Below are 12,241 nucleotides of genomic sequence, written 5' to 3' on the forward strand. Positions count from 1 at the left end.
TTTTTTTTGCAATTGTGTCAACCTGTTTAGCGAGGTATCGGGCAATATATATTCATGTTGGCAGACAGGACTAAATAGACGTTGCTTAAAACGTAAGCTACTATGTATTTAATAAGTTAATGGGTTTTTTTTTTTTGTATCGCCAAATTACACGCATGGGATCCATACAATATTTGTATAATTTGCAGATAGCTCTAGTAATTAAAGTAACTTGCAATTGTATTAGATAGAAAATCCGAACAGCATAACAAATACAAAGTAAAAGAAACTATGTCAAACATATGTATGATAATAAAAAGGAGCACTAACAGCGTCAAAATACCGACTATCTTTACTACTATATTAAAATTATAGACTCGAATTTTTGGGCTTTAATACCGAGAAATCGGAAGAGTACTGTCTTTTGTTTTATATATTTTTAACATAATTGGTATTTGGAGATTACCAATTTGTTTTTATTTTGTCTCAATCAGGCTTAGCTAATTAAATGCCCGACATAATATGCAATGTCAACCCGTGCAAGCACGGGTCAAAGTCTAGTATCAAATTGAAATTGGTTGAATAATCAAGGAGCAAAGACATTATGATCCACATCATGCATTAGTTACTGCGGCTAAAATTGCTCTTCTGAAAACAGTCTATATAATATTTCTTTATACAAGTAATAAAAAGAAGGTATTCTCTCAACTTTCGCTCTGGAGAAAAAATTAACATTTTTCCTTTCCCTTTGACGTTTATAACTAGTTGAATATAAAGGGGAAGAAAAGTATTAGAAATTGTATGTTTGAACTAAGAAAGTGATTTTAAGGGCAGTGTCTCTATGCCATTAATTCAATCTAGTTTAAACAAAAATATTTACGCCGACTTTTATCAAATTCAGTTGCAATGGATTTAAATAATACAAAAAGAAAGTGATGAAGCGATTATCGGAGCATAAAATTAAGAATATGAAATGCATATGAAAATAATATTTCGAGATACGCACAGTCGATTTATGTTACAACACAATGAACCGGTGTTTTTAAGTTCAGAAAAGCACTTTGTATAATAAGCTTTTTGATACCATCGACAGTTGTCTCTTCAATAAAAATGGAAGTCGTAAAAATGCTCACCTTGTCATTGGAAATCTAAAAGAATTATTTTGTAAAAAAACCATTCTGATTGCAAACACAAGTACTCTGAAATTAACATTAAAAAGATGTTGAGTTTCAGATAGACAACATCTATGTAGGTTTTAGAAATCAAGTCTTTCAACAATCTGTTGAAATTCCCATTGGCACCAATTGTGCCCCATTTTAAACAGATCTATTTTTGTATTCTTATAAGGCAGAATTTATTGAAAAACTTGAAAAAAATAAATCACTCGCTGTGGCCTTTAACTCAACATACTGGTATATTGACGGCGTATTATCAATTAACAATTGTTATTTCCAAATTTACGTCGACTCCAAGTGAACTTGAAATAAAAGATACCACAGAGTCTGCATCATCTGTTTCATATTTGGATATTTTACTGGACATGGACATTGATGGTAACCTACATTTAACAACAAAACTTTATGATAAACGCGATGACTTCAGTTTTTCCTTAATTATGTAGCAATATCCCTGCATCACCTGCATATGGTGTTTTTGTCTCTCAGTTAATTCGATAAGCAAGGGCATACTCTTCGTATGAACAGTTTCTAAGACGAAACAAGCTACTGACAAACAAGTTGATAAAACAGGACTATTAACAGTCTCGCTTGAAGTCATCTTTTCGTAAGTTCGATGGTCGATACAACGACCTTGTCAGCAAATACAATCTTCCACTGGGTCGCATGCTGACTCACAGACGTTTTTCATACTTATTATTAGACCAAAATTAATCACCTAATTGTCTACGGACTTTTTTCCAATTTTTTTCTGATTACGACAAAGAGCACAAGCGTTGTGACCGGTCAGCAGAGGATGCTCACTCCTCCTAGGCACCTGATCTTACCTCTATCTATTTGGAGGTCCGTGTTGCTCTGCTTTGAATTTGTATTTCGTTTTATGGATATTTGAGATGGGTTCACGGTTTGTTATTGTCATTTTTACATTAGTAACAAACATTGCTTCAATCATTTACAGTTATATTTTTTTATCATAAAATATTGAAGGTTTCACATTCACTGCATGATGAACTAATCTACTTTCCAATTTAGATTTTCATAATATAGAAATAAATACTAAGCGGGTCTTGAGTTAATGAGATATTGTTATTAAATTAAAGACATCAATTAATCTGTTAAAGATTACGTTTACATTATTTTACAGATATTTAAGTTTAAAAAAATGTTTTTTAAAGGCAATATAGCAATGTTATAAACAAATATTGATTTCCGTGTTTTCTGAATTTCATAAAAACGTGCTTTGTTCAAGGAAGATTCAAAGTAAAACAGATGAAATTGGAAATAAAATCTATTTTCATTTTCCGCTTTATTTTTAGTAAATAAAGTCTTAGGTCACTAGCAAGGAAAATGGTTCATTGACCTTGCTATTAGAGAATGAAAAGTTGTTCTTCAATAATAAGACTATTATGCAAAAGTTTTTGTTCTTATAGAAAAATATACGCGTCCCATGGGTAAATATATTCCTTAATATAAATTTATTGATACTTGCTTTTATATGTTGTGGATTATAAAACCGATTTGAAGGAAACAAATGATGAATAACCCCATTAAATTTTAATTCAAGACTCAAAATTCTTCGCTATACAATGTAATTGATGTTTTAATTTACTTTCACTATCCTCTAAATTAAGAAATACCTTATTAAAATAAAAGTAAAAGACATTCCTGCTTGGAATCTTTTGACAACTCCAACTACGCGGAGATTGCTAAAACACTAATCCCCCGATTTTAGAATATGACATGTCCACATATGTATTCGTTAAGACAACAGACATGTTCTGTGTGACATTGATTTGTGATTTAGCGGAAAGCCAAAGGGAAAAGAAATAAAAACATTAAAGTAAAATAAATTGAACTCATAAGTTTAACAAAATTTGACACTATAATTCATTTAACGAGCTTTCTCACTTAAAACCTTTATTCGTATTTTGTGAATTGTTTAAAGAAGTCAGTGAAATCACTTAAGCCCTTTAACTTTTTGATTGGGAAATATCATAGGCAACAAAGATAAATGCACGTAAATATTGTAGATTTAATAGAAAAAAATCAGTTAGATTCGTAAATACGTAGCAATATCATTATTTCAGCAAACATTATAAACATTTTGATTAAGAATAATTATAAGTCCTTCGTCACCCAATCTTCTTCGATGTATTCATTGTGATGTGTGTGAAACTGAAAATAGCTGAAACTCACAAGGTTCACACTGACGTGAATTTCTACGTCTATTATCCTATCAACATCGAGAATAAATAAAACAATAATTTCAAACATCTTTAATAAAACCAATGACACAAACAGCGTAAAATCTATGAGAGGGTGATAATCAAATTTTTACAAACAAGAAAATATTTTTCATATTTAATATAACAATATACAAAGGTATTTTTGTGTAACGTATAAACTTTTAAAAACTATTTACAAATATTCCTATATCTTTTATGCATGTTAAAATAGTGACTGACTTCGTTTTTTCATAACAATTTAACACAATTACTTTCAGATTAGTACTGTATAATCAAAAACCACTAACTGCCCTCTGATATCTGGTTACAATATAGGGTTTTAAAAGTTCCCTTAGTGCTTTATAGTTGTAAATATGAAAAATACAGGTTAATAGTAGCTGGCGCACTTGCTACAAGAAGAAATGTCTTTAATATAAATGATCCAGGTGTCTTCATTAATATATAATTATTTGTTTATTCAAAAGCCCGATAGCTAAACCACCACTTCCGTATCATTGATTATAATTTCAGTCATTTCGGTGATTTGTTAATAAAAACCAAAATATTTCTATATGTTTTCTGCATGCACATGCTGAACAGTTATTTGAAACGTGTAACTAATACACATAGTTACAATAAAACATTACACATTCTCTTTTGTCGGAAATATTCGAAGACACAAATACATTGGTTCTGCACTAAGAAACACATGCCAAAAACATGTTTGTCATAATTCATGCTATATGTAGTTTTGTCAATGATCAGGGAAAAATACGAAGGACGCCTGTGTATCAACTCTTTTATCTTAAACAAAAATATTATATAACAGTCAAAGTCTATGTTGTAGTTTTCAATTAACATTTGTTTTATATTCAAATAAACTTTCAATTTTCGAAAAGTTGTTTGAGGAAATATTTTAATCCTTGATGCAATATATTTGTTTCTATACCAGGAAATAAAGATACATATGCATGTATCAATATGGTACGTAAAAGAGACTCTAAAAAATCGAAAGAGCTTCATGTTATGCTGTCGACTGAATTTAACCTCGTAAGCAGAGACTCGATCTTAATATTGCAAAGTCTTTTAATAAAAACAGCTATATGGCCTGTTTTAATATCTTTGACTGTAAATTATTTAAAAACTAAATTTGAAAGCCGAGGAAAAATCTAAAGTCAATCAGTATGGAGTTTCAATAGATTATAAAGCATATGTAATAAATTTATAAATTTGTCCTTATGATACTCAAATCAAATGTAGTGATGAATGTTCTTTGACACAGAAAGTTTGTATAAGTAAATAACAGGGACACAAAGGGAACAATAATATATATATATATATATATATATATATATATATATATATATATATATATATATATATATATATATATATATATATATATATATAAATATAAATATATATATATATATATATATATATATATATATATATATATATATATATATATATATATAATTGTCTCAAACTTATTGACCTATTTTGCATTTTAATTTTTAACACACGGTCCAAAAGTTTTAAACTAAAAAAAAGATATCACAAAACAATTAAAAGGTTCTATTTGGGTTTTCCCCATATATCATATTTTAAAAAATGGATATTTATACCACCGAGTGATTCACTAATTAAATTAATTAATTAATGAGGAAGTATCATTTAATATTCCAAGTAGAGGTCTTTGGTGCTTTCTGCATTTACAGTTTTACAAGCTTAAATAAATTTCGACGCAATAAACATAGTAAACATACATGTATATACTTATATAAACTTTATAAACAAGGATGAAATAAAGGACCTTATTTAGAAACATAATTATGCTTTTAAAATAGTAATGATTTGCTTGGCCATTTGAAACATATCGAGGATAAGAAGGTTTGTAGAAAAAGAGATCAATCATTTGATTGTAAAAACATTCACAAATGTATCAGTACATGCGCAAACGATTGAGAATGTTACAGCGGCCGCATATACACTATAACAAAAATACTGGTTTTATCTATTTTTCGTCTTCAGTTCTGATATTAATTGATACAAATTTGCGTTGACGTTGACACGTGGTCTATGTTCAAAGGTTTTGTCGTACATATGTTCAGGCACTTCAATATACACACTTTCATCTTCTTCCGGTATGGCGTCTTTAATAGAGAAGTGTTCCATAGGAATGCTCTCGTAGATGTTGCCAACACTGGTCACTGATTTGCGCGAGACTGGACGATTTTTCTCCTTGTCAGATTTCCAAGCATTCAGATGTCTAGCATTGATTAAAGAATAGAAATTGTGATGGTAATGTAATAACAATTTAATACAATATTGGTATCTCAGCCGATAGATATCTAGCTTTGATTAAAGAATAGAAGGAATAGATGGTAACGTTCATGTTTATAAAATAACAATTGCATAAATTATTCTCTCTCTCTCTCTCTCTCTCTCTCTCTCTCTCTCTCAGCGCTTTACCTTTTGTTTGCCCGTCTTTGTTTTACAACGTATATTCCTAATGCGACCAATGTAAGCTCTACCACGCCTATCCCAGCGACTAAAAAGACTAGAACATAAAAGTAACTAAGTAGCAGTTTAATACAAATCATGATTTAAAAGTGCTTGATGACAGAATGAAACCTCAACACCCCTCCTTTAAAAAAGACTCATATAAAGCTTGTATGTCTTTTGAATTCCTCGCTCTATTATGTGTATAAGTAAATCTTTCATTGCTATCAGCTGCAATATGATTCAAACATATCAACTTGTCAAAAGGAAAGTAACATCAACTATATCGGTCTACATATGTATATATTCTAAAAACTGTTTGAGATTTCAAAAAATAGTTTCACATACATGTAGTCCAATACCTGAAGTTAAAATTTGTTTTAAAAACACAAAATAAAAATGCTATTAGCAAATATCGATATTGATCTTTGTTTTGTTTATTTGAGGAAGATATGCTAAGACAACGATATATCAATATTAAAACAAAGGAAACTCGAACTAATATCTCGAAAATTTGATCATTTACCCTATATAATGTTAATGTCAACAGAATACGGACAATAAAAACAGTTTTGCGCAATCAATGGTTTGGAGCTCCTAGTAATCATTTTTTTTTGTATAATCCGATCAAAAATTGGGGGAATTTTGAAAATTGATACAGAACATTCGGACTAAATTAAACTTAAAATATAAGCTTAAAACAATTCATTGAAATATAAAATTAGTAAAGATTTTATTTTATCATTTTCCAACCAACACATTGGGTTTTTTTTTCTAGGAATCAAAATAAAGGAAACCTTTGAAAGGGTGGAAAATTTTGACAATTTTTATAATAAACATTCAGAGGTCACTCGCATAAAAAGCAGATCATTGACCTAGTTATTTGAAAGTGAAAAAAGCAACACAATAGTAGGACTGCAATGTACAATAAGTAGTTTTTCATTCCTATTGGTGGATTTTTTTCGCCCCTGAGTAACTGTGATCCTTTAAAAATACAGAATAGCCCATGTAATCATGTGAAACGAATGTAAAACGTCTTTATACTTGCATGCTGATATTAACGATAAGAAAACTAGAATGGTGAAGATATGTTAATGAGTCGTTCTCAACTGCGAAACAATTTTTGTTAACACCGATACTACAATATGCATTTAAACATAGAATAAATTACTTACTTATCTCGTTTGTCCCCAATGGTTCTGAAATTATATTTTGAGATCCTTTCATTTATGATATATGCAACAATATATCAATTATTTTCTTCAATACATTTTGGAGAACTCTGACTACGTTATTCTACGGGTTAAGCGAGGCTGTAATTGCGTTTTATTGACATGGTTGACTAAAAAAAAGATATAATGCCTCATGAAATGTTCATTCTGTAGACTCCAAATGAAACGAGAGGAATTAATAAATGAGCAAATATGGACCAACAAATGTCGGATCTCTAATTTTAAAGATATGTATAGTATTTATATAATACCAGTTGCAATGATTACCTTAACATATCCTAACGACATAACGTCATAACAACATATCCTTGGCAATTTAACGAATGAAATGGTTTTTAGAATATGATTATAATATTATACTGAGACTAGATTTACAGGTGACAATAGATGTTGCCTCAGATTCGTTGAGATCCCTTAAAGTAAATAATATCACGCGCTAGGAAAACACAATCAATACACTTTAATAACGGAAACGAAAAATGACATAGGGTAATTTTAGCATTTTAGAGTCGCTCAATACATGAGGACAATAGCTTGGAAGGTTTTTAACGTGAATACTGTTAAAATTAAGATTAAAAGCTTTACCACACGTCTTCATCAGTATCAAACATCCAAAAACAAGCCAGGTTAGTTAAAGAAGCCTTCAACGGAACCTCAGCGTAAACACGTTGTCGCATTAAAATAAAGTAAATATTTTGCACCAACCAAGAGATGATCTTGATAGGGTTGCAATATAATGATAGCAAGTGTCACTTGTTTCTTAGGCTGATCGTTTAAAAAAAAGCCAAACAAAAATTGAAAAATGCGATCCGCAATACATGTAGCTTAAAATCATGCATAACGTTCAAGACAAAGATCATTTTTCATATTATAAATACCTATAGCTTTGTTCTGTTTAGTGATTTGTTGCGCTGTTATCAAGATAGTGGTCTTCTTCATTGAGTCAGTTTTGGTGAGCATTGTTCCTCGCTTCTCTGTCGTTGAGTGTGCTGGAAAAAGTTCTTTTCGATTGTTTCAAGTGTGATGAAAATTAAATGTAAAATGATACAATTCTAAATAGGCGTGTGATGAATGAGATGAATAAGAACAGCCGTTCACAAAGCTATGGCAAATTCTCCGTATTCTAGAGTGTAAATAAAATTAGTTTAACAAAGAAATGGTAAGTGTAAAGTAGTGCAAATCTGGAAGTTGGTTTAGCACGATTTTGGTTTTCTTTCCTTAAATATAATTTCTAACTATAAAAACTATTTCAAAAAATCTTTAGAAATAGATTTGTCGTGAATTCCAAATAACCATTTTTGACATGTCTTTTCCTTACCTTACTGCCTCGCGAATCTTAAAGTTAGGAGCGTTAAGGTTATATAGGACACATGTTTATATAATGTGGATAAGAGTACATTATAATTTTATGTGGTAATTCGTTTAGAATTTTCTAGTTTTACAATATTTAACCAAAATATTTTATTGAAATCGGTTGGATCAGTAAAAATGATAAAAGCCCCAGCCGGATTTGAACTTATGACTTGCAGATTTGTAGTTAACACTCAAACCAATTGCTTTTCGTTGTTAAATTGAACTTTATGGAAAGAAATTTTTTTTATAAAATTTAACTTGATTTCATTGTTTATTTTTAAATAAATAGAAAGTACGTCGCAATATGGAGGTCGCCCAAACAACCTTTTAGAAGACATATGAGAGCATACGTGACAAATCATATAATTTTTATTCGAAAAGCGCTTGGTAATTCTAATTAAACGTATAAAATTTAAAAAATTGATTATATTTCTCGAGTTATTTAATTTAATTCATAACACAGGTTGCAAGAATTTAATTGATATTATTTTCTTTGCAGAAAAAGTCGCTATTAAGTTTTCCACCATGATACTAAGCTAGGATATATAGTACTTTACAAGAAGTAAAATCAAAGAATCTCAGGCAGTTTTGGCATATCAAAATATCAAAATGATAATGATTAAATCCAAAAGTTCAAAATGAGAACAATAAATATTTTAGAATTGATATAAGAAAACAAAACCTATTTTTTCAGTTTACCTTTGTTGTTTGCTACATACGCATCTGTATCCCTTGTAAATAAACCATTTGTATGTGTCATCGGTTGTTTTTGGTTCAAAGTCAACAAAACTGATGACAATGCATGGATCCCCCTTGTTGTTTTTATAATTTGATTTAGTGAATTTGTTGTTCTTGGTGTTGTTGTTTTGATTGTTTCTGATGTTGTCGTCGTTCGTTCTTCTGTTGTCTTGATTGTTATTTCTTTTGTTGTCGTCGTTGGTTTTGTTGTAGTTGTATGGCTGATGTATACTTAAAAGTAATTTAAAACTTACATGATATGTGTTCAAATTGAAAACTATTCTCTTAAAAGTAATATGTACCTTTCCAGGACAAATAAAATCCTCTAGCGTTGTGAATGCTATCCGACACAAATGTTACGACGAAAATGTTTCCATTGCGCTCAAGGTTAAATGGACCGATATCACCACATCTCTTTATAATTAGCTGGTATTTCGGTTCTATTTTCTCTATCTGACAAAAAAAATTATACATTTTTTGCTCATTTGATAATGGTTTCATATACGACATTTTATTACATTTCATTTAACAACCTCAATATAGCATTCCTACCTGTAAATAATCCTCACACTTTGGAGTTCCATCGTACTTTACCACACTGAAGTCAGTAATGTTTATTACGACCGTTGCGTTGGAATCTCCAGTTGTCAAGGTCCATGTGTAATTTGCATCGTTTGGATAATTTCCAGGATAACCAGGTGACGTAAAAACACCACTACTACCATTTTTCGAAGCGTTGACGGAAAACATTTGCCCTATTTGGTGCGAATAAAAAATCCAGTTGCTGTTAATGATAACAGTATATTAGTAGTAAAACAATTATATATTATGATACTTACCTATCACAGAAGGTATCAGACAAAGTAGCGGGAGAAGGTTCATTTTATATGAGAGGAGTAGATTTCGAACCAGCTCGATATGCTTTGAAAGAGGAATGATAGTGTGAATTGATTTTGATATCAATATTAATATAAGTTCTAATGATTTTATATTTTAAATGTATATTCATTTCCGTAACAATACATATGTACACTGCTTATATATCCGTGATGCCTTATTCCTTCTCGCGACAAGTGATGTGAAGGCTTTAACAACTGCACCAACATTATTTACACAAGGATGACAGGCATCAACACAGACATTCTTACTAACAAAATGTTTGAATATTGAATAGTTACCCATGGGTGTTTTTTTTAGCTTATTAAGATGGCTATTGACTTCCACATGGACGTTTTCATTTAGTCGTTTAATAATTGTGACGCCAGCAGAAACTAATATCTTAAACCTCCTATTTACAAACTTATTGTCCAAATCGCTAAACTTGGCAACAATGTCAGTATGTAACTTAACTTCGTATCAAGTAGATTACAGCACAATACAATTTCATAAATTTAATTTTTGTTCATACTTCTTCATGCTGATTAACTTTACAAAAATAAGTTATTAGATTCTAGAAAAAAATTCAATTCTTAACTTTTGACACCAGCTTATCTCTTTAATCGCCTCTCGTTGCGCCTGAAAATTATACTTAATCACTTGAAACTTCATGGAGGCAAGGATTTTTAGTTTTTTAATTATCCATGGTATTTTGCGTATATAACTACTAAAGAAACAAAAGAAACATGTCCGGAAAGGTATACTAAAATCAATACATTTCTGTAACTTCCTCGAAGCAAAATCAAATTAAAAATGCAAAAAGCAAATTTGTAGAAAAATAAATCATTAACTGTATGTATGTTTATAAATCTATAAGGAAATTCGCAACATCGCTTGCTTGACGTTTGTAACTTGTAATTTCAGGGAAATACATGTACTGCAGTGACACAAACGATTGTGATGTTTAGAAAGGAAATTGATTTGTCGTTAATAAAATCTCAAAATAAGTTTTGTTCCTCTGTTATATGTATTTATGCATTGTTTATCTCATAAAATCTCAAAGTTAAATTGATAAATAATAATTAATGTTAGAATGTTGCCATCGGCATTGCCGTTATTTGGTTCTGCGTTTGGTTTGTGACTTATTTTAGTTCTTTTAACGTTGACAATGCATGGAAAAGTTTGTTGATTTGAGGAAACTTCATTCTAACTACAATGTACATTGACCTACATGGAGTGACCAAAATCATCCAAAATTCTGTTTGAGGGCTGTTCGGAAATAATCAAACCATTTACACTTTTATTTTCTCCGAAATTTAATAAACAGTTGAATATTCACCAGAAAGTACGCCGAGATAAATGTTAATACTGTAAAAATGTTCTTGTCCGACCATTCCTGGTAAGCTGACAAAAATGTTTGCCAGTTGGTATGAATAAGTACTTGAATTTGCTCCCTTTGTTGTCATTCTAGTTTTAATAAATGTAGCTTTTGGCCGTTTTCTATTGTACACTTTTTGAATTAGTTTAGGCAGATGCTTGATGGTAAAAGGTCTTCTGATGAGATTCATGTATTTGGATGGGCCTCTTTGACGTCAAAATAAGCAGGAGTATTCATTTCAATGCAAAGTATATATTGTTGAATTTTAAATAGTGTACACTTGCAGAGAAATTAAGTTTTCTCATCATGAATAGTTATCTGGTTCGAAAATGATAGTTTTGGGAATTCGTGGTGTAATTTTGACCATTACATACTCTACCGTGCATGCATGGCGAAGCGCCATAAATTTAAAGTGTTTTAATCTTGGAATATAATATAATAATAAATCATAGAAATTAAATCCATTGAAACTTTAAATCTGTGGAAAAGCACAGACCTAATTTTGCTTTAAACGCACTTTGAACTTTGATATACCTGTATCACTTGTATGTGGCAGAGTCATATGAAATACATGTATATTATAGATTTCTCTGTCTCTCTTTGTCCCTGTCTCTCTCTCTGTCTCTGTCTCTATCTCTCTCTCATGTAATTGGAAAGTTGAGTGCGGCGCCATAAACATCTTTGTTTATCCGCCACTGATTGACATTATGCTGGATATCATTAGCGTTCGTACCAACATAAATCCCGAGTAGTATGAACCTGTTGTCCTATGTTGTATTG

General features: G+C 30.5%; 1 protein-coding gene across 1 annotated transcript; it reads right to left on the reverse strand.

The window, feature by feature from the left end:
• Positions 1–4,870: 4,870 nt before the first annotated feature.
• LOC128190056 (uncharacterized) lies at positions 4,871–10,104 on the reverse strand. The gene is made up of 8 exons (XM_052861954.1): positions 10,047–10,104; positions 9,760–9,962; positions 9,510–9,660; positions 9,169–9,438; positions 7,995–8,105; positions 7,060–7,083; positions 5,855–5,942; positions 4,871–5,651 (listed from the first exon to the last, which is right to left on the reverse strand). The coding sequence occupies exons 1-8, from the start codon at positions 10,087–10,089 to the stop codon at positions 5,393–5,395; spliced, it is 1,149 nt and encodes a 382-aa protein (XP_052717914.1). The 5' UTR covers positions 10,090–10,104; the 3' UTR covers positions 4,871–5,392.
• Between the last annotated feature and the right edge of the window lie 2,137 nt (positions 10,105–12,241).

This window comes from Crassostrea angulata, chromosome 6 (assembly GCF_025612915.1).
Source record: "Crassostrea angulata isolate pt1a10 chromosome 6, ASM2561291v2, whole genome shotgun sequence".
NCBI classification, from domain to species: Eukaryota; Metazoa; Mollusca; class Bivalvia; order Ostreida; family Ostreidae; genus Magallana; species Magallana angulata.